Raw genomic sequence first — 27,696 nt, 5'->3', positions numbered from 1 at the left:
GTGTTTGTGTTGTTGACTTTTATATCCCTAATATCCAGAACTGTAGCTGATGCATAGTAGGCCTAGTTTCATAAATATTTGGGAATGAAGAAATAAATCTCAGTGTTCATCAGCATCAGCAGTTCTCTTACAACTGTCACAGTTTCCTCTGGGGAAGGTAGTTGACTTGACCAGGTGGTACCTAAGTTGCTTAAATTGTATTAGAGGAAACTACAGGCCTTGAACACCTGGAGGCAGATTCTCATAGTAATGGCAGTTTAGCCTTATAAACCCCACATGGGTGGTACAGTCTTTAATCATTGTCTTCTTTGCTATAGAAGGTGATAGCCAACAAAAGCTACAATTTATTGAATGTTTACGGTGTATCAGGCACAGAATAAGCACTTCACAGGCATTATCTCGTTTAATCCACTCAACAACCCTATGTGGTAGGTTTTATTATTATCCCCATTTTATAGTCTTGAGAACTGAAGCATAGTCACACAGCTAGTAAGTGGGGGAATCCAGATAGGTACCTAGGCAGCCTGACTCCAGAGGTTGACCATACATGTGGATTGCACAACCACCTCTAAGAGGTGATCTCTTGATCTCTGTGCAATTTGTACATCATGACTGAGATTTTACACTTGACTTTTAGTGACCTTTTAGTTTTGGTGATCACTGCTTCCCAAACAAGTTCCTTTGGGTTCTATCACCATGACCAATATTAGGTAAGATGTGCCTTTTTGGTCATACTGGATCACTGTGAATGAGACCATGTTGTAATGGAGCACTCATTTGAGGTGTTTTTGTTTTTTTTTTTGTTTGTTTTTCTTTCTTTTTTCATGGTCTTGCTGCATAGTCTAAAACTTCATAGTAATGAATCCCAAGAACTTATAGCAAGGGATGAGGCCTAGCTTGGGATTGTTATGAACATAACTGTTTCCTGAGGCTGCAGGAATCATTCCCTGTTGTGTAGCTCTTGCTCTCAAGAAAGCATTCAGTTCTGGGCCAATAGGAAATCTATGCTGAGTTGGATGACACTAGCTTCAGTTGTTGGGGAGATATTGAGTGGAGGGGGGAGATGATGCTGTGACTTACATGCTGCCCAATTTTTTATTCCCAGGAGACAGACCAACTACAGCAAAAATGCATCATTCATTTCTGACACCCACTATACAGTCACCCTCCTTCTCCCTACTTCCTGCTGGAAGAAAGTAGAAAAAAAGGGAAAAAAGAATGGTAGTATAAGTAAACACCCTGCTAAGTAATATAAATATGTAACCAGTTAACATGATGTAGTAGTATAAATATGCAATGTAAGTATATAACCCATAAACATACTATATTCTATGTAATATATATTAAAAGTATGTGTGTGTCAACAGCACTAAGACGTTTGGGACCCACTGTATGTATGTGTGTATTTAAATATTTAAAAATAAACACATATACCTACATGTAAGCCTCCTCATACAGGTTTTTCAGACCAGCAGGCACTGGTTAAACATGATGGAAAGCTCAATGTGTTACTATAAATGTAATGCTCTGATAGATGTATGTGTCTGAATATAGTTACAAATAAGTAACCACAGTTGAACTTTGTATAGATAGATGGAATCACTGAAGCTTGTCTGTCTCTCATGAAACTTAGACTTGCCTAATTACTGTTGAATGGGACTTCTGCTGTATCAGTACAGGTTAAGCTGAAGTGTCACTAAAGCACAGTGATGATGATCAGTGGTCACTCAGAACTCTCTTATAATGGACTTTTTTGTTTGGTTTGTTTTTAATGGCATTTGATAAAGTGTTTCAAATGTATTTCTGTACTGACTTTTTTTTGGTAGTATTACCTACTGTATTTAGTATGTTTGTAGATTTTTTTAAGTCCCATAAAACGTATACTTTCTTGCCTCTTAGCCCCATAGTACACTCTAGAAGGTAGATGTACAGAGCTATCTTGCCAGGCATTATGTTAGGCCCCAGGATGGCTGATATGAACTGGGAAATCTGGGACCTGACTGGCATTTTAGTCATTGATGTTCACCATCTTTGGCAGCTTAATTGTCCATCAAAAGGCATGTTAACCCTTGGATCACTAGGCTGCCATTTAATGCACTGGAAGAAAACGTGTCTTGTAGAAACTTATTACCTCCCAAAGAATTAATGGTAAAATGTTTTCTTTCTACTAACAGCACTTTTTCTGTTTAAAAATCTCTAGCTTACCAATATATACTTTATAAATCACTTTTTAAAATGTGAATTGCAAAGTGTTCATAATTTGCTAGGTACTCTAAAGATGAGTACTCCCATGGTTACTCTTACTCTGAGCTTATGTTCTAACTAAAATGCAGTCACACATAATCCATTTAACATTACAGATAGAGAATAAACATGTACTTTTTAGGAGACAATGTAGAAATTGAGGAGTTATTTTACTCTTTGTAATAATCTTTACAACTCTTCAGGAATTAGAACAACTCTAAGAGTAACTTTGACTATCTGACTCCGTGTTGCTTTCCTTCATAACACCAAAAAGGATGGTACTGACAGTGAAGCAGTTTGTATGATGGTTAACTGAGAAGCCACTGGGGCCAGATCGCCTGAGTTTTTATTCAGCAGTACCATTTACTAAATGACCTTAAGCAAGTCACTTGACCTCTCTTTCCCTCAGTTTCCAAATCTCTAAAACTCTGCCTCATGGATTTGTAGGATACAATGTGTTAATACATGTAAACCTTCTGGTATTTAGTGAGCACTCAGTGCTAGCCATGATGATTATTTGTATTGTTGTCATTATTATTGACTGTGTGCACCAAAGACCACTATGTAGCCAACAGTTATTTCTTCACTTCTCATGTAATTCCCTACTTCTCATGTAAATGAGTTTTGCATGCAGCTCTCAAGAACTGCCTGCTGTTGTGCTTCTTACCCACTCATAAAAGAGTTCCTCAGTGGCTCATTGCCACCAAGTAGCTCTCCCCTAACCACAAACATTTTTTAAAAAGACTAAATGTGAAAATACTTCATAAGAATATCACACAGAGGAGTTTTCATCAATCCCATCATTTTGCCCGGCACTTTTTACAAAACACTGTTTTTTGTCACTTGGGCACTAGGTACATTGATGAAAATACTGAAGTGAGAAAGAACAAATGCCACCATTGTGAGCAACACATAGCTCCCGTAACAAGTAAACCTGCTGTAGGGGAAAAAAAGCCAGTGAGAAGCAGTATGAAAAACACATATACATACAACTGTATGCTTTTGCAGTTACAGACACTTATAGAAGATATCAAGTCATCTTTCCAAGAGCACAAAATACTTCCTATGTTCTCATTTAAAATTAAAAGGAAATTTGTTAGATTATCATGACAGTGTCATTATTGTACTTCTTCCTCTGTAATATTCACCATCATCCTCACAAACCAGTTCTTAACATCTTTACATTCTTATGTTTCTTCCATATAGTATATGTCCACTGTTAATAAATCATGTTTTTGAAAACCTGGTAATTTTTTCATGGCTTACTAAAATAAATATAGATGCCTCTGTTGCATTTTATATTTAAATGTATTTTTCAGAGGTCTCATTTACCATAAAAACTTCATAGAAATGAATTTTCAAACAAAAAATTACTTGATAATATTATATACTAAAGTAGCAATGTGTTTCATAAACAAGTACAATATATAATGAAAGGAGGTCTCTAGAAAATTGCATTTCATCTTAGTTAAATGGATTTCTCATGCCTTTGATAAACCTGTAATAGTCTATGACATAATGTTTTATGATTTTTTAACCTTATACAATCTCTGACTAATTCTGAACTTGATCTCCTTGCCTTTCTTGCAATCTGAGAAGATACTTAAAATTGTTTTTCCCCAGAGGGGGAATTGATGTTTGTGTTGGGGTGGGGAGAGAGAGAGAGGGACAGAGAGAGAGAGAGGGAGAGGGAGAGAGGGAGAGAGGGAGAGAGGGAGAGAGGGAGAGAGGGAGAGAGAGAAAGAAACATGCACCAGTCTGACTGAAATGAAAAACTCCACAGGTCAGTTGGTAACAGCTCATCTGTAGCTACTTACGAGGAAGTTGGAAACACTGGTGCAACTATTCACATGAAAAAGATATCCCCAAGCTAAAGAGAATGTTAATTGTGTGGTTCATACTTTTAACTTGCTTGTCCATATTGGGGCCTTAACCTAATTCAGCCTGTTTATTTTTAGTGGGCCAGTAACATTTCATGTGCATATGATCTCCTTCAATATCATCAGGAAATTGATGGTGAAAGTTGGGCTGTTTGTCTTGATCACATCAATTTCACTGTATCAGTATTCCCTTACCAATAACAGGAGGCAGAATATCACTTGAGAAATGTAGCTAAACAGTCCAGCAGAAATATGACCTCATCTAACACTCTTTAGAATCTGAGTACAATGTCTCAAATAGTACCAGGTGTACCAACGCAGGTAATAAATATTGTTTCATAATTTGATATGTGACTGGTGAACAAGATTAGCAAGGAGAAGAGAATATCTTGTAGCTAATGTCCTGGGTACAATTTGCAGTCTAAAGGGTTTCTGAACACATGAAATTTTGCTTGCCTGCTCTAATGTGCCATTTCTTGTATTAGTCTAAATTTTTCAATGGGAAAAAAATCCCTGATTTCCTCGTTGTTCTATACCAGAAGGAATTATTACCTAACTTAATTAGCTTGGTCATAGCTACTAAAATGATTGAATTTAGAAATACAATAAGAATATTATGCCATGTTTAGAGAGAGTCACTTATCTGTATCACTCATTTATATTTTTTATTATAATCTGGTTATGAAGTATTTTAAGGATGTTTCAGAAAGTACAGAGAATAATATAAAGAACACCCATGTAACCACTCACAGTTTTGCCAGATCTTAACATTTTGCCATATTTGCTCTCAATATATTTTTTAAAGAAACTGAGCAATTGAAACCTTCAGTGTAGCTTTCACTCTTTCCCTTCTCAGAGATAACTACTATCCTGAATTTCATGTTCCTAATTCCCTTAAATGTTTGTTTACTTTTACTACATGTATATGTGTCCATAAATGATATTGTGTGTGTGTGTATATATATATAGTATTATTTTACATATAAAGTTTTAAAACTTTTTATAAATGATATCACTCTGGATATATTCTTCCCCAACTTGCTATTATCGCTCAATTTTTATGTTTTTGCCATATATCCCTGGTGATAGATGGAGCTGTAGTTCATTCATTTAAATTGCTTATAGTATTCCGTAGTACAATGTGAGAGATTAAGCCAACTGTACAGTTAGAAGGTGTAGTCCCCACAAGACCTCCCACACTTCTGACACAAACTGCATGTTTGGGGGATTCCCAAAAAGACCCTCAGTTTTGATAGTTCACTAGAGGGACTCCCACGACTCACTAAAAGCTGTTAACTCACCATTATGCTTTATTTATTATTATTTTTTAATATATATATATTTAAATTTATTTATTTATTTTTGGCTGTGTTGGGTCTTCATTTCTGTGCGAGGGCTTTCTCCAGTTGCGGCGAGCGGGGCCAACTCTTCATCGCAGTGCGCGGGCCTCTCACTATTGCGGCCTCTCCTTGCGGAGCACAGGCTTCAGACGCGCAGGCTCAGTAGTTGTGGCTCACGGGCCCAGTTGCTCTGCGGCATGTGGGATCCTCCCAGACCAGGGCTCGAACCCGTGTCCCCTGCATTAGCAGGCAGACTCTCAACGACTGTGCCACCAGGGAAGCCCCACCATTATGCTTTATTACAGGGAATGGGTATAGCTTGAGATCAGTCAAGGGAAGAGGTGTGTAGGATAGAGTACAGGGGGGTTCCAAATGTGGAGCTTTCAGTTGTCCTCTCCCCGTGTTATTCTCCTCTTATTGATGTATAGCAGTATGCACAGAGGATGGCTAACCAGGGAGGCTCAGCAGAGCTTCAGTGTCCAGAGTTTTCATTGGCGCTCCATCACTCAGGTGTGACTGATTTGCCCATGGGGCTGATCTCAGTCTCCAGCCCCACCAGAGGTTAACTGAAATACCACAGTTCCCAAAGTCTCCACCCTAAATCACAGTTTGGTCTTTCTGGCATGACTAGTCCCCACCCTAAGACTCTCTGGTGTGGCCAGCCCTCACCCTAAGTCATATTGTTAGACTGTCTGGTGACCCAAGGGCTACACACAAACAAGGACACTTCTTTTAGGCTTGGCATTCCAAGGGCTTAGAGATAACCTCCCAGAAGCCAAGAACAAAGGCTGGACGTCTTTGTGGGCCAGGTTAAATTCTTTATTACACATATGAATATACCACATTTTCTTTTGTTCATTCTCCTCTTGATGGACATTTGAGTTGCATGTGATGTATATCAAGTAGTACCTATATTTATTTATTTAATGAATGCTTTATGTAATACTGTATGACAGGCACTGTGTAGCTTCTTTACAAATATTAACTCATTTAATTCCCAGAAGAATCCTCTGTGATATAAATACTATTATTCTCATTCCACAGATGAAGAAAATAGGATACATAGAGGCTAAATGCCTTGTTCAAGGTCACACAGTCAGTAGGTGGAATAGCTGAGGTATAAACTCAGGCAGTCAGAATCCTTCCCCATAACCACTATGTTTTGCTGTCTAAAAAAAATGCAGCAACAAATATTTTTATACACGTCTTCTTTTGTATATGTGTCTGAGAGTCTTTGTAAGATTTATGCCTAATAGAATTGCTGCACTGTAGGCGTATGCATCGTCAACTTTATTAGACATGGCCAAATTATTATCCAAACTGATATTTTTAAATAATTTGTAAGATATTTGCACATATCTTTCCTAGCCTGTGGCTTTTCATTTTCTTTTGTTGTCCAGATGTTTATAATTTTAAAATACTTCATTTTTTCAAGATTTTCTCTATGATTTTGCTTTTTGTATCTTATTCAAGAAATATTTCTTTCCCCTGAGCTCAAATGTATATCCTCCTATATTCTAGAAGCTTTGCATTTTATAGTTATACCTTTCATCTACCTGGGATTGATTCTGAATATGGTGTGAAACAGTTGTCTCAAAACCACTTGTTCAATGGTCCATTCTTTCCCCATTGGTCTGTAATGCCACGTCTGTCATAATCATATTCATATACTTAGAAGTCTTTATATTAGTTTGCTATTGCTGCCATAACAAATCACCACAAACTTATTAGCTTAAAACCATACAAGTTATTATATTATGGTCCTGGAGGTCTTAAGTCTAAAATGGGTAGGCAGGGCTATCTTCCTTCTTGGGGCTCTAGGAGAGAATTTGTTTCTTGTCTTTTCCAGCTTATATAGGGCCCCTACATTCCTTGGCTTGTGACCCCCTTCTAGCAGTAGCATCACTCTGACCTCTGTTTCCATCCTCAAAATCTTCACTGACTTTGACCCTTCTGCTTCCTTTTTTAAAGTACTTTTCCAATGACATCGCACCCACTGGGATAATCCAGGATAACCTCTCCAGCTCAAGATCCTTAATTTAATCACATCTTTAGAGACCCTCTTGCTGTGTAAGAGAACATATCCACAGGTTGCAGGGATTAGGATGTGAACATCTGTAATGGGGGCATTATTCAGCCTACCACAGTCTTCTTCCTGGACTTTCCATCATTCTTATGTTTTTAATTCATCCCTTTTAAGCATACCCATTTTATAATCTCTGATAGCTCTACTATCTAAGTAAAGTGTTTTGGGAATCTAATCCTGCTGTTTATTGTGTCCAGTAATTCTCACTCAGGATAAGATGTGTTTGTTCATCTGTTGTATAATTTTAGATTATAAACTCATCATAAGGGAACTCTGACAATCTCATGTGGCCTGGGTTGAGGTCATATTGCTCCAGAAAGTTTTAGCGGTTGCTTCCACCAAGTTTCCAGGGGATACCCAGGGGGTACCCAGAGCCACTTTAGTGATGTTTTATTGGTTAAGGGTTTCTTGGATCATGTAGTAGTGTAATTTCAAATTCCCAACCTGTGTGAGAGCAGACCACTGGTTATAAATATAGAGGTATATATATATATATCTTCTTCCACACAGGGCTTTAGGTAAAACAATTTATGTTTTCTCTCTCTTGTAGTCATTGGATTTTCTACCTCGATCACCTTTTCACTGAGTCCTTTTAAGGATCCAGGTGTTGTTAGAGAATATCTTATTCTCTACTCCCTGCCTTGTTTGGATCCTAAGGCCTCTCTTTTCCCTATGTGGGTGGGCATTAAAACCCCAGCCCTTAGATTCATGAGTTAGGCAAACTTCTTAGAGCTTCTGTAGCATTAACTCTTGTGCTTACTGCTCTGGTTTTCAGTTCCTGGTTTAGTTTTTGCTTACTTTTATGGTAAACCTCCAGAGCTTTCCCTGCTTGTTTCTTCCTTAACATTTATTTGCGGTCACTTCTGTTGAGGGGGGGGGTCTCAGTCATCACCTCTTGAGGCTATTTGTAGCCTATGTATCTCAGTCAGTAGCTGGTTTGGTGTTGGGGGTAGCTGAACTTTGCTTAGGGACACTTTTGGCTTGGTCTCAATTCTAGGCTTCCACATTGTATTATTAGCACTATTACCTGTGCTGCATTAAAATATTACTAATCTTACCTCTGAGAGATTCTTAATACCATGATAGAAAAGGTAATAAATTGTCAAAATCTTTTTTCTCTAAGACCAATTAAATTTATTAAATGTTAGATATTTAAAAGAATATTATGTTACCCTAATTTTGAACTCAAGAATTCTAATCCTCATTTTCCTATTCTCTTCCTAGGATGTGTGCAGTGTTTGGTGGAATCTATTGTCTTCGCCATTTGGTACAGTGCCTTGTCGTGGACAAAGAATCTGGAAAGTGAGGATGATATAAGTTACCTTCCTATATTTACATCCCAAGCACAAGTGAAAAATGCTAAATTCGATTTTTAAAAAATGATTCTTCAAAGATCCTCCTTGGTATTAATAACATATCAACGTTGATTAAAAGTAATTTGTGTTTACATCCTCCAGAACAAGGAAAGTGAGTTCAGAATATAGAAACTAAATTAATTTCCCTACAATATGACTATAGCTCCTGATCATCCAAGCTTGGAAGACAAATCATTTCAGCTGCCGGGGGTGGGTGATGAGTGATGTTAGTTTTCCTTATGGCCTTACCTCCTCTAATTGATTTTTATCAGATGACAACAAAGCCCTCTGTTATTGCATTTTTAAAAATGGAGCTCACCTAAAGACTCATCAGATTAATCTGTGCTGATAATGCATGTCACTCCAAGAGAAAAGACTTTAATGAGTTTTTAGGTAGATTGTTGTCATAAACTATGCTGCCCTGTTATCTGAGGATAAATTATTTTACAACCGTATCAGGTCTACAGTCTGGTTTAGGATTGAAATAAGGATGTACCTGCTTTTAAAGAAAGCTGAGCACAGTCTATTTATCTGTGTATTTTTATATTTCAGTTATATTTTTCTAGGATTTATTATTTAGTTACTAGCATATGCTGTTGTCTAAATTACACTAAATAAGTAGTATTCTTCGATATCTGGGGTTTACATTGAAACTTAAATGGGTCAACTGGATCAAGTTTTAGGAGCTATTTAATTTACTATGTATTTTTCTTTTTTGTTATATGTTCTTAAGCATATACTGACCTATATCTCTTGTGTGACTTTTTAGGGGTATATAAAGAAATAGTATTTTTCAGGTCATAAAATACCTTAATATCTTGAACTGGAAGCTTAAAAATATAAATTTTAAGGTGTTTTTTTCATTTTACAGTAATTCTCTATAGTCTAAGTGGCATAAAATGTCTGTTAACTTCTTACAAGCCAATTATAGTGCACTACTAGTATTTCAAGATATGGTGGAGAACAAATTCAACTAGAATATGTAATAGTTAAACGGTGAATTTGCTTTAGAAAAGTAATTCTCTACTATAAGATAAAATAGGCACATGGTTTAAAGGCTTATAATTTACTTTTAGCAATTTAACAGAAAGGTACTACGTAAATGAAGTATGATAATCTACAGTGAAAAAATCCACTCTGAAGGCCCAAGATACTCATATATTGATGCGTGAAGGGCTCTGTGGAGGTTCATGAAGGAATAGTTGTCTTTATGACTCTTAGAGTCATTTTTCCTTATGCATTCATTTTGAAGCATGAGTATGTACCCATGATGGAAAGGCAGATAATGAATTGCTTGTTTGGTGTTTATTTACTTAGATTCTTTTACCTTTTGGGGGCCTCATTCCAGTCCTACACGTTACTTTTAGTGACATGAAGAATTTGCATGGCTCATGTTTGTTTAAAAAAAAAAAAGGATATGTTAGTACAGTAAAAACATCTGTTGAACTAAAGGCTACATTTACCTTAACTTTGACTTAGTTTTTATTACAAACTCTGAACAGAAGAACTCTTCTTTGTGGTCTGCTGCAGATTTCAGTTGCAACAGATAGCTGAGGGCTAAGGGTCTAACGACCAAAGTTTGGTAGTTTTCAAATTTTAATGTGCCTATGAATCACTAGGTAAACTTGTTAAAAAAAAATACACATTTCTGTGCCTCACGCTGAGAGAGTGAAATTGGATAATGTGCTTAGAGTGGAGCCAGGGAATTTGCAGTTTTAAGGAACACCCCCAAATGAATATAATGTAGGTTCTCCTTAGATGACACTAAAAAATACTGATCTGTAAGGTAAAGTTCAGGATTTAGCCAGTGGTACTATGTTCCATGATGGACTGGGGACTCTAGGTCTTAATTCATTTCTTTTACATCTTTGTAGAAGGACCTCAAACATAACAGTTATTCTCTAATGACTCTGAAGGCATGCAATGGTCAGGTAACCCTGGAGTGAAAGAAGACATGGAACTCTGTCACTGCCATGAGTGACAGTGGACACAAGTCAGTTTTCTCTGGGCCAGTTCCCTTATCTGCAAGATGAGTTAGATGGACTCTGCAGTAGTTTTCGAGTCTCCTCCAGCTATGACATGCTTCAGTTGAGTTACTGAAAGTACTTAGTTTCTCCTTAACACTTAGAAGTAAGTTATTTTAAGATGTTTTATATGCCCAAATGTAGTCCATTCTCACATACTGGGTTATCTTCAATCCCAGTGAGAAATTGAAAAAAATGTTCAAACAACTTGTATGTGTCTACTTTAATGAATGTAAATGAAATAGCAAGATGTCTACTTATGCTATTTATTATTATTTTACTAGAACCTCAGTTTTCCAGTGAATATCTTTGTCTTGTCCATCTTGGGGTGGTTAAGATACAGCCATTTTGTATTCTGCATATGATTCTCATGCTGGAAAACTTATTCCAAGCCATAACTATTTAATTCCTTAATAGTGGGACAGTTAAAACTTTGACCTGCATTTATAATATTCATGATATCTACAGTATTCTCACTATACTAAATTGTGTATGGGATCTTTAAAAGGTTTCTTTTAAGAGACAACCAGTACTTCAAAATTGTAAATTCATATCTTTGCTAGTAATTATGAAATTTTGCTTCTTTAAAATATCCATTCTATCAACTCAAAGAGTCTCTATAAACATCTAAAGCTAGCATTGATTGAAGTTGACTCAGGCTAATGTATCTTTCCCAAATACTATTTTGTCATTCAAAATCAAATAATTGAGAGACCTACCAGTAATAGGAGATGTTTTGTTAGGACTTGAATATAAAGTGAGGGATCATTTTTTGAGGGGAAAAACTTGAGTTTATATTTGGGCATATCCAGCATACATTTCTTTTTAAGCAATCCAGGTTGACTAATTGTTTATTCTAAGTGTAATTGGCGTATTAATCAAGGAATCTGCAGATGTTTGTATTTGTCTCCTTATGGTTTTAGATTGCCTTTTTTTCCCCAATTTTCCTATAAGGAACACTTGACATCCCCTTTACTCTTCGGTGTAGTTAAGAGCTAACCATGCTTCAGGTCTAAGGTCTAAGTTTATTTCCTGATCCCACAGACTAGATCAGAACCCAGCCCCCCAACTCAGGTCCCCTTTTATGATTGTAAATTCCCCCTAAAAAAAGTCAGGGTCTCACTTCTTTATCCCCAGAACCAAGGCAGTTTCCGATCACCCATTATACGCAGTAGCTTTGTGTTAAATGAATGAACGAAGATTAAAAACTGATGATAGCCTCTTTTGTGCTTTTCTTTTCACCTTTCACTGAGGAAAGCTGATAGAAGCATAAATGATCATAGCATTGAGTTTAGCGTGGTGATTACACATCAAAGTATCATACCAATGTTGAGAGGAGAAATATGGAATATGTAACTAAATGCATGCTTATTTTCAGCTAGATCTTATTTTTCATTTTTTTCCCCAAAGGTCAAGTTTATTTATTCTTTTAAATTTTTGAATGTTATTTTATTTATTTTTTTATACAGCAGGTTCTTTTTAGTTATCCATTTTATACACATTAGTGTTTATATGTCAATCCCAATCTCCCAGTTCATCACTGCACCACCACCACCTGCCGCTTTCCCCCCTTGGTGTACATAAGTTTGTTCTCTACATCTGTGTCTAAATTTCTGCCCTGCCAACCAGTTCATCTGTACCATTTTTCTAGGTTCCACATGTATGCATTAATATACAATATTTGTTTTTCTCTTTCTGACATACTTCACTCTGTATGACAGTCTCTAGATTCATCCACGTCTCTACAAATGACCCAATTTCGTTCCTTTTTATGGCTGAGTAATATTCCATTGTGTATATATGTACCACATCTTCTTTATCCATTCATCTGTTGATGGGCATTTAGGTTGCTTCCATGACCTGGCTATTGTTAATAGTGCTGCAGCGAACATTGTGGTGTATGTGTCTTTATGAATTATGGTCTTCTCAGGGTATATGCCCAGTAGTGGGATTGCTGGGTTGTATGGTAGTTCTATTTTTAGTTTTTTAGGGAACCACCATACTGTTCTCCATAGTGGCTGTATCAATTTACATTCCCACCAACAGTGCAAGAGGTTCCCTTTTCTCCACACCCTCTCCAGCATTTGTCGTTTGTAGATTTTCTGATGATGCCCATTCTAACTGGTGTGAGGTGATACCTCATTGTAGTTTTGATTTGCATTTCTCTAATAATTAGTAATGTTGAGGAGCTTTTCATATGCTTCTTGGCCATCTGTATGTCTTCTTTGGAGAAATGTCTGTTTAGGTCTTCTGCCCATTTTTTGGTTGGGTTGTTTGTTTTTTTTAATATTGAGCTGCATGAGCTGTTTATATATTTTGGAGATTAATCCTTTGTCCGTTGATTCATTTGCAGGTATTTTCTCCCATTCTGAGGGTTGTCTTTTCGTCTTGTTTGTAGTTTCCTTTGCTTTGCAAAAGCTTTTAAGTTTCATTAGGTCCCATTTGTTTATTTTTGTTTTTATTTCCATTACTCTAGGAGATGGATCAAAAGAGATCTTGCTATGATTTATGTCAAAGAGTGCTCTTCCTATGTTTTCCTCTAAGAGTTTTATAGTGTCTGGTCTTACATTTAGGTCTCTAATCCATTTTGAGTTTGTTTTTGTTTATGGTGTTAGGGAGTGTTCTAATTTCATTCTTTTACATGTAGCTGTCCAGTTTTCCCAGCACCAATTATTGAAGAGACTGGCTTTTCTCCATTGCATATCCTTGCCTCCTTTGTCATAGATTAGTTGACCATAGGTGCATGGGTTTATCTCTGGGCTGTCTATCCTGTTCCATTGATCTATATTTCTTTTTTTGTGCCAGTACCATATTGTCTGGATTACTATAGCTTTGTAGTATAGTCTGAAGTCAGGGAGTCTGATTCTTCCACCTCCGTTTTTTTCCCTCAAGACTGCTTTGGCTATTCGGGGTCTTTTGTGTCTCCATACAAATTTTAAGATTTTTGTTCTAGTTCTATAAAAAATGCCATTGGGAATTTGATAGGGATTGCATTGAATCTGTAGATTGCTTTGGGTAGTATAGTCATTTTCACAATATTCATTCTTCCAATCCAAGAACATGAGATATCTCTCCATCTGTTTGTATTATATTTAATTTCTTTCATCAGTGTCTTATAGTTTTCTGCATACAGGTCTTTTGTCTCCCTAGGTAGGTTTGTTCCTAGGTATTTTATTCTTTTTGTTGTAATGGTAAATGGGAGTGTTTCCTTGATTTCTCTTTCAGATTTTTCATCATTAGTGTATAGGAATGCAAGAGATTTCTGTGCATTAATTTTGTATCCTGCTACTTTACCAAATTCATTGATTAGCTCTAGTAGTTTTCTGGTGGCATCGTTAGTATTCTCTATGTATAGTATCATGTCATGGGTAAACAGTGACAGCTTTACTTCTTCTTTTCCAATTTGGATTCCTTTTATTTCATTTTCTTCTCTTATTGCCATAGCTAGGACTTCCAAAACTATGTTGAATAATAGTGGCGAGAGTGGACATCCTTGTCTTGTTCCTGATCTTAGAGGAAGTGCTTTCAGTTTTTCATCATTGAGAATGATGTTTGCTGTGGGTTTGATGTATATGGCCTTTATTATGTTGAGGTAGGTTTCCTCTAGGCCCACTTTCTGGAGAGTTTTTATCATAAATGGGTGTTGAATTTTGTTGAAAGCTTTTTCTGCATCTATTGAGATGATCATATGGTTTTTCTTCTTCAATTTGTTAATATGGTTTATCACATTGATTGATTTGTGTATATTGAAGAATCCTTGCATCCCTTGGATAAATCCCACTTGATCATGATGTATGGTCCTTTTAATGTGTTGTTGGATTTGTTTGCTAGTATTTTGTTGAGGATTTTTGCATCTATATTCATCAGTGATATTAGTCTGTACTTTTTTTCTGTAGTATCTTTGTCTGGTTTTGGTATCAGGGTGTGGTGGCCCCATAGGATGAATTTGGGAGTCTTCCTTCTTCTGCAATTTTTTGGAAGAGTTTGAGAAGGATGGGTGTGTGCTCTTCTCTAAATGTTTGGTAGAATTCACCTGTGGAGCCATCTGGTCCTGGACTTTTGTTTGTTGGAAGATTTTAATCACAGTTTCAATTTCATTACTTGTGATTGGTCTGCTTATATTTTCTATTACTTCCTGGTTCAGTCTTGGAAGGTTATACCTTTCTAAGAATTTGTCCATTTCTTCCAGGTTGTCCATTTTATTAGCATAGAGTTGCTTGTTGTAGTCTCTTAGGATGCTTTGTATTTGTGCAATGTCTGTTGTAACTTCTCATTTTTCTTTTCTAATTCTACTGACTTGAGTCTTCTCCCTTTTTCCTTGATGAGTCTGGCTAATGGTTTATCAATTTTGTTTATCTTCTCAAAGAACCAGCTTTTAGTTTTATTGATCTTTGCTATTGTTTTCTTTGTTTCTATTTCATTTATTTCTGCTCTGATCTTTATGAATTCTTTCCTTCTGCTAACTTTGGGTTTTGTTTGTTCTTCTTTCTTTAGTTCCTTTAGGTGTAAGGTTAGATTGTTTATTTGAGATTTTTCTTGTTTCTTGAGGTAGGCTTCTATTGCTGTAGACATCCCTCTTAGAACTGCTTTTGCTGCATCCCATAGGTTTTGGATCATCGTGTTTTCATTGTCATTTGTCTCTAGGTATTTTTTGATTTCCACTTTGATTCAGTGATCTCCCGGTTATTTAGTAACGTATTGTTTAGCCTCCGTGTGTTTGTGTTTTTTACGTATTTTTCCCTGTAATTGATTTCTAATCTCATAGCGTTGTGGTCAGAAAAGATGCTTGATATGATTTCAATTTTCTTAAATTTACTGATGCTTGATTTGTGACCCAAGATGTGATCTATCCTGGAGAATGTTCCATGCGTACTTGAGAAGAAAGTGTCATCTGCTGTTTTTGGATGGAATGTCCTATAAATATCAAGTAAATCTGTGTGGTCTGTCATGTCATTTAAAGCTTGTGTTTCCTTATTAAATTTCTGTTTGGATAATGTCCATTGGTGTAAGTGAGGTGTTAAAGTCCCCCACTATTATTGTGTTACTGTTGATTTCCTCTTTTTTAGCTGTTAGCATTTGCATTGTGTATTGAGGTGCTCCTGTGTTGGGTGCATATATATTTATAATTGTTTTATCTTCTTCCTGGATTGATCCCTTAATCATTATGTAGTGTCCTTCCTTGTCTCTTGTACCATTCTTTATTTTAAAGTTTATTTTATCTGATATGAGTATAGCTACTCCAGCTTTCATTTGGTGTCCATTTGCGTGGAAAATCTTTTTCCATCCCCTCACTTTCAAGCTGTATGTGTCCCTAGGTCTGAAGTGGGTCTCTTGTAGATAGCATATATATGGGTCTTGTTTTTGTATCCATTCAGTGAGCCTGTGTCTTTTGGTTGGAGCATCTAATCCATTCACATTTAAGGTAATTATCAATATGTATTTTCCTATTACCATTTTCTTAATTGTTTTGGGTTTGTTTTTGTAGGTCCTTTTCTTCTCTTGTGTTTCCCACTTAGAGAAGTTCCTTTAGCATTTTTTGTAGAGCTGGTTTGGTGGTGCTGAATTCTCTTTGTTTTTGCTTGTCTGTAAAGCTTTTGATTTCTCCAAATCTGAATGAGATCCTTGCTGGGTAGAGTAATCTTTGTTGTAGGTTCTTCTCTTTCATCACTTTAAATATGTCCTGCCACTCCCTTCTGGCTTGTAGAGTTTCTGCTGAGAAATCTGCTGTTAACCTTATGGGAGTTCCCTTGTATGTTATTTGTCCTTTTTCCCTTGCTGCTTTCAGTAATTTTTATTTGTCTTTAATTTTTGCCAATTTGGTTACTATGTGTCTCAGCGTGTTTCTCCTTGGGTTTATCCTGTTTTGGACTTTCTGCACTTCCTGTACTTTGGTGGCTATTTCTTTTCCCATGTCAGGGAAGTTTTCAACTATAATCTCTTCACATATTTTCTCGGGTCCTTTCTCTCTCTCTTCTCCTTCTGGGACACCTGTAATGCAAATGTTGTTGTGTTTAATGTTGTCCCAGAGGTCTCTTAGACTGTCTTCATTTCTTTTCATTCTTTTTTCTTTTTTCTGTTCCACAGCAGTGAATTCCACCATTCTGTCTTCCATGTCACTTATCCATTCTTCTGCCTCAGTTATTCTGCTAGTGATTCCTTCTAGTGTTTTTTTTCATTGCAGTTATTGTATTGTTCATCTCTGTTTGTTTGTTCTTTAATTCTTCTAGGTCTTTGTTAAACATTTCTTGCACCTTCTCGATCTTTGCTTCCATTCTTTTTCCGAGGTCCTGGGTCATCTTCACTATCATTTTTCTGAATTATTTTTCTGGAAGGTTGCCTATCTCCACTTCGTTTAGTTGTTTTTCTGGGGTTTTATCTTTTTCCTTCATCTGGTGCATAGCCCTCTGCCTTTTCATCTTGTCTATCTTTCTGTGAATGTGGTTTTTGGTCCACAGGCTTCAGGATTGTAATTCTTCTTGCTTCTGCTGTCTGCCGTCTGGTGGATGAGAGTGTCTGAGAGGCTTGTGCAAGTTTCCTGATGGGAGGGACTGGTGGTGGGTAGAGCTGGCTGTTGCTCTGGTGGGCAGAGGTCAGTAAAACTTTAATCCACTTGTCTGCTGTTGGGTGGGGCTGGGTTCCCTCCCTGTTGGCTGTTTGGCCTGAGAGGACCCAACACTGGAGCCTACCCAGGCTCTTTGGTGGGGCTAATGGTGGACTCTGGGAGGGCTCACGCCAATAAGTACTTCCCAGAACTTCTGCTGCCAGTGTCTTTGTCCTCTCAGTGAGACACAGCCACCCCCTGCCTCTGCAGAAGACCCTCCAACACTAGCAGATAGGTCTGGTTCAGTCTCCTATGGGGTCACTGCTCCTTCCTCTGGGTCCCGATGCACACACTACTTTGTGTGTGCCTTCCAAGAATGGAGTCTCTGTTTCCCCCAGTCCTGTCAAAGTCCTGCAATCAAATCCTGCTAGCCTTCAAATTCCTATTCTCTAGGAATTCCTCCTCCCTTTGCCAGACCCCCAGGTTGGGAAGCCTTATGTGGGACTCAGAACCTTCACTCCAGTGGGTGGACTTCTGTGATATAAGTGTTCTCCAGTTTGTGAGTCACCCACCCAGCAGTTATGGGATTTGATTTTATTGTGATTGTGCCCCTCTACCATCTCACTGTGGCTTCTCCTTTGTCTTTGGATGTGGGGTATCCTTTATGGTGAGTTCCAGTGTCTTCCTGTCGATGATTGTTCAGCAGTTAGTCGTGATTCTGGTGGTCTCTCAAGAAGGAGTGAGAACACATCCTTCTTCTCCGCCATCTTGAACCTGGTCTTCAAAGTATTTCTTTTTCATAAGAAAAACTTGTGTTGTCTTATTTTTCATTTTTGTTTAATTTGCTCTCCTGAGATCTACATTGACTGTGCTCTCTTGGCTATATTATCCATTGACTCTGCTTTACTAATTTTTAGAGGACATGGATATCAGTAGTTCTTTTCTCTACCCTCTCATTAAGTTCTAATACTGAACCCCTCTGTTGACTGTTTCTGGAGACACTGAATGCTCTTGTTGAGCAGCTTTCTTTTTCTTTGCAGCAGTGCTGACCATGTAAAACTCCTGTACATTAGATTTGGCCATTTAGCAGTGTAGTATTTGATATTAGGGTAGGGTATGGATGACCTTGGACCAGACATGTCTGTAACCAGTAGTCTGAATCTAATTACTTCAGCTAGTGTTCTTGTGAACTTCAACTGTCTCACTTACTAGATTTCCTGCTATTACTATTTCTTGAGATATCTTTTTCTCTGATGTCAGGAATAACTCTACCTTTCCCAGGTACTTGGAAATTAGTAATGAATAGTATGTTAGACCAAGCGTGAGGTGACTGATTCTTAATACCATTTGTCATTGTAGGAAAATTGCTGAATTTCTGATTTTAGTATGTCCTATTTGCAAAATGATAGTGGTAATATTCTAGATATTTAACCTCCACCAACCCACATGCTAGTTGCTATGGGGATAAAGAGATAAATAAAACATGAATCTTGCCCTTGTGTACAAAGATTACAAGCTCTAAGGTCAGGTAGGCCTGGATCTGTACCCTGGCTTCCCCACTTACTAGATGAGTGAACTTTAACAAGTTCTGTGATTGGAAGTGATTTGGAAGAAGCACTGTGATGGAAAGAGATTCTTTACCTGCTAAATCAGAGATTCTATATCTTTGTTTCTGTCTCTGCACTATTCATGTACATGGAATACTTCCATCATCCGTCCATCTATTCAGTCATCCATGAACAGTTGTTATCTGCGTGCCAGGCACTGGAGATACAGCACAGAACAAGACAATCATGGTCTTTGTTCTTGTGGAGCTTAGAGTCTACTGGGGGACATTAAGGAACAAATAAATTAGTAAGATAATTACACATTGAGATCTGTTCAGTATGCAGATCTGGCTTTGTCCCTCCCTATGTAAAAAGTTTCAGTGACTTTATATCACTTCAGAATGAAGTCTGAGACCCTTTTACATGACACATGAGACTCTGGGGTCTGACCTTTGCCTGCCTCTCTCAGCTCATCTCTCTTCTCTCTCTGCTTCCATTTTATTGTCAGTAACACTGAACTGCTTGTGGTTCCCTCCCTGTACTTCTCTTACTTGCCTCTGTACCCCTGCAGATGCTGCCCTTCTGCTGAAATGTTCTTCTTATTTGCTTGTTTTAACTGGTTTTAACTGCTTCAAAAGCAGCTAATATATCACTTCCTCCAAAGAGCATTCCCTGATACTCTGCCCCTCCCCCCCAAGCTTTCACCTCTTAGAACAGTGCTTGGCACATGGTTGTTATGCCACACACTATGTCAAACAAATAAGCTACCAATGTGTTAGCAGTCCAATGTCTTATCAGACTTAACAAAAATCTAGGGCAGTGTCAGTGGAGATGGAGAAAAGGGGCTAGTTTTGAGTAGCAGATTAGATGTGGGAAGAGAGATTTTGAGCTAGGGAAACTCTATAACTGCTGGTCATGCCATTAACTGAGACTGGGATTCCAAGTGGGGGAACATGTGAGGAGCCATGATTTAACTGTCTATTACCTATCCAGAAAAAATAGGTAATAGACAGTTAAAAATATGGATACAGAGCTTGGGATTGATTACAACAGAGAACCATAGGTTTGGAATTATAATCATGCTTGAGACTATTGGAGTAGATTTTTACCCAAGAAAAATGAGTAATAGGCATTTTGGAATGGTTTCATCGAAGAGGTGGCATTTGAACTAAAGTGTTTGAGAAAGTATGGAAGGGCATAGTGAGTAGGGGGAATTATCTTGTTTCCTTCAATTACTGGGAATCTTCTAATTTCCTTAATTAATATATTTTCCTTTTCATGATTTCATATGTGATTTATGTATTCCTTATCATAAAAACAGTTGGGATATTAATTCTGAAGATTATAGAGAATGGATACCTGTTTTAATGTTATTTTTATCTTCTGGGCCAAATTCCAGATAAAGAGTTTTCATCTTGCTGATTGTTTTCTTCCTTATCATCATTTTGCTCTTTATGTCCTCATGTCATTGAACCAAGAACTGAATAACCGTTGTGATTTGTTGATTTAGAAAGCTCAGCTCTAGAAATGTTCTGTCTGGCTTCAGTGATTCTTATGATCAGCTTGGTCATTGTGTCCGTGTAACTGGAAATTCCTATCATGTTCCTCCTCAATTTACTATTTATGAGGCTCAGCAAGGCCCTCAACTAAATCCAGAATGTTGTTAATCTTTAATGGCTTCCTCAGGTTCATGTGGGAGGGGTGGACAAGGGGGTATTTTAATGTCTCTGGCAGCACTGTTTCATTTTGTTGTTTTTCATTACTTGAATGTCATAATTTTTATATTAATCTTTGTAATACAAAGTCTAAGTCTAGGTACCAAATTAATATTCCTTTACTCATTGTTCTCCCAATTAGGCCTAATATATGACAGTAAGTAAGTATCTGAGCGGAAAACAAATCTTATCACTTACTTAAATGTATTTTGGTTTGAACAGCTTTGCTCAGGCCTAGAGCCTTAGTACTTTAGCGTGAGACTGTCAGGTAAGTTGTATTATCATCTACCAGACTGACTAGGCATATGTGACCATCACCTCAATTTCTGCAGAAATCAATATTTTTTTCTGTAGCAATAGCTCTTGACTTTTCTCCACCTAGCACAGCGTAAAGATACAACAGTACTGTGGCACACTACATGGTGATTCTTCCTTGGGATTTGGGAGCTTATCAGAATCTCCAGGGGTACTTATAATTTGAAAAAGTCCCCCAGGTGTGATTCTGATTTGCTTCCTTCTCCTCCTTCTACTCTAAGAATCACTGTTTCATCCAGAAGCTTCAGCATAAAGAGGCACATTTATTGGCATATTGTGCTTGCATAGTTGAGCTCCCCAATCTCCATGCACCCATCCTTCCCTCTTGAGTGGTCCTCAGTAGTTCTAATACCGTAATTTCTGAAACCAATGTCTGCCTGTCACCAAAGGTGTAGCTACCACCAAAGCAGCCCCATTAGTGTTTGGAAGCCTACAAGCAAGGAGCTCTCCATAAGCTTGAGGGCAAGGTTTAGTTGTGTGGTTTATTTAAATGGGAGCCCTTTGCAAAGACTTAGACTGGAGTCCAAGATTTGTACTAATATCGCTCCCTCTCTCAATTTGATTCCAACATTTTATGGTGAAAATTTTCAACTCTGCGCCAATGTTGAAAGAATTTCAAGATGATCACCTATATATCCACCACCTAGATTCTGCAGTTAACATTTTAATATGCTTGCTTAATCATATGTCTACACAAATATTCATCCCTCTGTTCATCTATTCACCGTTTTTAAGCATTTCACAGTAAATTCCGGATATCAGTACAATTCACCCTAAACACTTCAGTACACATATCATTAACTAGAGTTTAATATTTGTTTACAGCTTTTTCTTCTGATATAATATTTACATATGATAAAGTGCAAAAATCTTTTTTTTAAAATATTTATTTAGGCTGTGCTGGGTCTTGGTTGTGGCACGCAGGATCTTCACTGCTGCATGTGGGCTCTTTAGTTGTGGCATGCAGGTAGCGTCTAGTTCTCTGACCAGAGATTGAACCCGGGCCCCCTGCATTGGGAGTGTCTTAGCCACTGGATCACCAAGAAAGTCCCTAAAGTGCCGAAATCTTAAGTGTTCATTACCTGAGTGCTGACAGATGATAAATCTGTATAACCCAAATCCCTATCAAGATATAGAAGATTTTTACACTCTCTTTTTTCTGCCCAGATTATTCCCTCTTGACTTTGTATAGTCTCTGAGTTAAAGGTAAGAAAAAGGCTTGTCAGTGTTTCCAGGACAAATAAGGATCAATGCTTCATGATGGATCAGCAGATTTCTCTTTTCCCTCGCCAAAGTACCTTGTGTTTTAAATTATATATGAATGTCTTAAACAAGAGAATGAGAGAATTCCCTGGTGGTCCAGTGGTTAGGGCTCGGTACTTTCACTGCCAGGGCCCAGGTTCGATCCCTGGTCAGGAAACTAAGATCCCACAAGCCTCGCGGCACAGCCCCCCAATTTTTTTTTTAATTAAAAAAATAAGTAAATAAATAAAACAGGAGACTGAATGAGTAACTTGCCTTTCAGTTTTTAAATACTTATTTTGGAAAATAGGTATAAATACTTTATGTAGTTAAGTATTATAAAATGAGAGCTCTAGTTTAATGAAATGTGAAGAGATATGCATAGAAACATAAGTGGGGAAGAGAAAGGAAGTGGGATGAAGGTGAGATGGGGAAAAAAATCACCTAAATATTAATGTAATATAACATGCATTAATATGTAGTTAATTGATTTAAAATATGTATATCTAACATCACGAGATATCATAGTCTATCCTGATGACAGTGGCATGCCATTTATTCAAGAATATCAGCATATCATAATCTGCCTTTAGGAAATACACATTAAATTCCTCTCACAATTGGCCTTGGGTATTTGTCATTTTACTGTTAATGCCTTTATGCCTGGTAAATAGCTCTTACTTGGCTTATTTTTAGAGTGATGTAACATATTTTAATTTATACCAGTATATTTAAAATATGACATAAGTTTGAAATTATTTGCTTGCGTTTTATGAGGAGCAACACATAAGTGTATTTCTAATAAAATAATTCTAGTCCCGAAAGGAAAGCTGTGACAAAAGTAAATTGTGCTATTTCCATAATAAAAAGATATAGAAAACATGCAGGCATTTACATATAGTTCCTGAAATATTGCATACTGGCTTGGTCAGTGCTGGTAAGTCCATTTCAAGGATGTTTCCCTTAGTCCATTAGTTTGGATAATGAGCCCTATAAAGTACATTTATAACTTGTGGCACTGTAAGGAGATGGATTCTAATTTTCATCCTTTTATCTAGACACACTGAAAGAAGGTCAGTGGAGGGTTCTATATGATTCATTTTCCCAACACACATCAGATGACAGAGACCTGATAATGTCCATGCATAAGTGTTTTCCTTATTTGGAAACAGCACTTGAAAGAAATCTTTATATGATCATCCTTTGGAGTAAAGTGGAAACAGATATTAAAAGAAGCTCCATCCCATTTTTTTGGTTTAAAACATTATCACACGTGGGACAAGATAGCTATTCTTGAACAAAAGAGAAAGTGACACTTAACAGAAAAATAAAAAGCCTTTAGTGACTTTTATAGGCTGTGAATGATATAACAAGATATTTAATCAACTTTTCCTCCCCCTCTTCTTAGATCTGTTAAGGAAAAAAAAAGCCTGTTTCCTAAACAAAGAAAAAGCTTCTATGTTCCTAAACATTAGAAAAGCTTATAGAATAATACTTGTCCTAGCTTTATTCTTATTATTAAGCATTCAAAATAAATAAGTTCTAGTCTATACTTATTTTATAGTTTAAAAGACTTCAAAATAGCAATAAGAATGTATATTCTGTAGTTTAGTGAAGTTTTGTGCCAAAAATGTGAAATTGTAGGCAATTTAAAAATCTTGTCTTTTAAGACATTAGTTTTAGATTCAAGATTGGTAGCTGATTATGTTCATTTTCTCAATTATGTAATCATTAATGAGAACTATTTCTCTGTGCTTATCTTCTTCGTAGATGTAAAGCAATCATAGATCAGTTTGGTCAGAGAATAATCTCTAAGCATTTCCTTGTGGAAGACAGTTACTTTTCTGAGAACACATGCTCGCATGTGCAATACAGGTAAGGCACCCCTCCAGCCACTCTGCAAGGGAAGGTGAAACGGGGAAATTCATCTGTGTGATTACACTGACACTTCTGAATGACTCTGTTCTTCAAGTAAGATGCAAATGTATACCAAACCAAAGATATATTCAGTGTGTTACCACTGTTCTCTTATAAGGTCTGGTTTTGTGGAGGAGCCTAGCCTAATGTTGACTCCATTGCATCAGCTGGGGTCTGTCTCCAGGTCACACATCCTCCTTTCATGAGCCAAGAAAAGATTAAAGCAGAACTTGACTTGGTTTGGAGAGGTGACACTTTTATCATAACAGTTCTTTGAAACATGCCTTCTGGTGGTTGTATAGCTATATAAATGAAATTTATCCATGGAATCTGAGTCACTTATTAACTGTTTTCTGCATTACAGGCAGATCTCCAGGGCAGTCTTGATTACGGATAGGTCTGTACTAAAAACAGATTCGGATCAACAGGTAATTCCAGTTCTGTACTTTTTAATAGCATGTTACTAACTTAATCTACATGGTAATATGTGTAAATTAACATCGGTGAAATAAAATATTAACCAATATGTACTAATACATTTAATGCATTTTAAAAACACATAATGGCAATTATGTAATAATCTTGGTTTCTTAAAGATTTCCTTTCAGTGGAACAAATAATTGCATCTTATGTAACAGATTTATTCTAGGAATATTGAAATCACCGTAGTTTTTTTTACAGCTATTTCTATGAAATTGAAAGTATATTACTATGAGAAGAAAAGCATTTAGAAGCATTTAAAAATCTTGGAGGAAAAGGCTTTATGGTAACCAGTCCTACAGCAGTGGTGGTAAGCTCACCATTAGGGGCCCAGTGTGAATGAATATCAGCACACGTTTTCAGTTCTGACATTTCCTCATCACCATGGTTCATTTCGGTACCCCCTTCCTCCTCATAACTCCTGATTCGTTAGAAGTGTCTTTATACCTGTGGTTTTTCCTCAGTTTGAACACTTAAATTCCAGAAGTATGCCCCCTTCTCCTTCTGACCATAATTTACAGGACTGATAAAATCAGCTTACTTAGTAAGTGTGACTGTCAGACCTATCCTATATGCTACTGCTAAAAATAGTTTCCGAAATTTCCTTAAGTTGGAAGCTTTGTATTATATAAAGCAAATATGTTAATTTTACGAGTGAGCGCAAATACTTTCATTTAATCATTCAGCAGACAATGAGTGCCTTCGACATGCCAGCCAGTGTGCTGGATTCTGAGGAGATAGTGCTGACCATGATAGCATCTGTGCCCTCATAGCTTGCAGTCTAGAGGATACAGATACAGACAGATAAATAGCAACAACAGTACAGTGTGACAGGTGTGAGCGAAAAGTGGTAAAATCATAGCACTCATCACACTGTCCTGTAGTTGCTAGTTTACTTGTCTGTAGCTCCCAGTAAACCATAAGCTTTGTGAATGGGTCGAAGAATGACAAAGGCAGAAAAGTGAAGAGAGCAAACAGATGCTTCTGAAGAAGCTAAGCTGGGAAGAGTAAGAGGGAAGAAGTGATTCCTGCAGCGAGATGTGGAAGCAAAGAGGGCATTTCTTTAAAGTATTAGAGCAGCGGTCCCCAACACTTTTGGCACCAGGGACCAGTTTCGTGGAAGAGTTTTTCCATGGACCAGGGTGGGGGGGATGGTTTTGGGATGATTCAATCGCATTACATTTATTGTGCGCTTTATTTCTATTATTATTACATTGTAATATATAATGAAATAATTATACAACTCACCATATGGCAGAATCAGTGGGGGCCCTGAACTTGTTTTCACTTGCGACTCACTGATAGGGTTTTGATATGAGTTTGCAAGCAATTGATTTATTATGGTCTCTGTGCAGTCAAACCTCTCTGCTAATGATAATCTGTATTTGCAGCTGCTCACCAGTGCTAGCATCACCGCTTCAGCTCTACCTCAGATCATCAGGCATTAGATTCTCATAAGGAGTGTGCAACCTAGATCCCTCGCATGCGCAGTTCACAATAGGGTTCGCGCTCCTATGAGAATCTATTGCCACCACTGATTTGATAGGAGGCGGAGCTCAGGCGGTAACGCGAGCAATGGGGAACGGCTGTAAATACAGATGAAGCTTCACTCGCTTGCCTGCCGCTCACCTCCAGCTGTGCGGCCCAGTTCCTAACAGGCCACAGACACCGGTACCCATCCATGGCCCGGGGGTTGGGGCCCCCTGTATTAGAGTATATTTCAACTGATGGGGATGGGGCCAGTAGAGAGGGAGAGGTTGAAGATTCCCAGGAGAAAAGGAGGATAATTGATGCAGCAAGGTCCAGATAAAGGCTGGGGAGGATGGGATTCAGAGAACAGGTAAAAAACATTGCCCTTAGATGGGATGTGAGACACTTTGAAATAAGAGGGTGAATGCAGGAGAATCTGTAGGTTTGGGAGTTCCCATCTGATGGGTTCTATTTACTTTTTAAATTACAAGGTGAGGTTATCTCCTGAGAATGGAGGTATGAGTGTGGGGATGGGTCAAAGCTCATGGAAGGGTGTAAAATAATCACCGTGGAGAGTGACCTGTCTCGTGGTCAGATGGCTGGGCAGTGTTGAGGGGTCCAATTAAATCTGGAGGTCATGGGTTTACAGTGGCATTAATCTGCTCTGATCCTTCCAGCTTTTTCATTCTCTTACCCCCACCCAGCCTACTCATTGACCTATTAAAAGAGACCTACAATTCCTTGTTCCCTCTGTTTCCTCCGGGATTACTAGCTCCCTTCTGCCCTCTTCCTTTTCCGTGTCCTAGACCACACGGTGGATCTTCTGAACTGCTCTTTCTCCAACACCTTCAATTCCTGTGTAGCCATGTTCTTCCTCTGCACCCACAGAGGAAATTCCCATACCTGGATGAAGCTGGGATCTACACCTGGATCACTAAGGCTGATTGGGAAAACAGTACAGCCAGACAGACTGGCGCTACCACAGTGTTGGGGGCACCAACCTCATCCAGCAGGACCCTCAGTACCCACCACCAGTTAGCTCCTCACTGGCTCAGACAGTGCCCTCTCCCCTCAGAGCCTAGTCCAACTTTTCACTATTTTACCCACCTTTAGCCCTCTCACTCTCCCCCATCACTTTGCTGAGAAAAGTAAGGACACCTACTAAGCACAGTGCCCTTTGACCTCCTGCCCGACCACCCACAACTTATGTACACCAGCACAGAGACTAATGAGGGGTCTCCCGTCCTTGTCCAAGGCCAAGCCCTTTCACCAGCACGCTTGACACACACATGCACCCACACCACCCTGTATGCCTGCTCTCTCTCCTACATTTTTAGCCTCTCCCCACTATTGGCACCTTCCCCTCAACCTATACACATGTATTAGCATTTTCTGTTCCAAAAATTAAAATAATAAGGCAAACAGAAAAATGCTGCCTTGAGTCTGCCCCCATCTGTAGCTAGTATCCAATCTCTCCCCTGCTCCTGTCAATATTTTTGAGATGGTATCTCTACTTGCTGCCTCCAGCTCCTTACGTCTC

The 27,696-nt window shown here is 37.9% G+C and overlaps 1 protein-coding gene across 1 annotated transcript in view; it reads left to right on the top strand.

Annotated features, from left to right (window-relative positions):
- Nucleotides 1-27,696, top strand: part of CHM (CHM Rab escort protein) — a 195,883-nt gene that overhangs the window by 116,936 nt on the left and 51,251 nt on the right. The window contains exons 9-11 of the mRNA XM_082864245.1: nucleotides 8,775-8,852; nucleotides 24,060-24,164; nucleotides 24,571-24,634. Of these exons, the coding sequence (XP_082720371.1) occupies nucleotides 8,775-8,852; nucleotides 24,060-24,164; nucleotides 24,571-24,634 (247 nt within the window). The remainder of the gene's footprint in view (nucleotides 1-8,774; nucleotides 8,853-24,059; nucleotides 24,165-24,570; nucleotides 24,635-27,696) is intronic.

The sequence above is a fragment of the Leucopleurus acutus genome, assembly GCF_964270905.1.
Source record: "Leucopleurus acutus genome assembly, chromosome: X".
Lineage (NCBI taxonomy): Eukaryota > Metazoa > Chordata > Mammalia > Artiodactyla > Delphinidae > Leucopleurus > Leucopleurus acutus.
The sequence above is the reverse complement of the archived record's forward strand: the minus strand, read 5'-3'. Positions and strand labels throughout refer to the sequence as shown.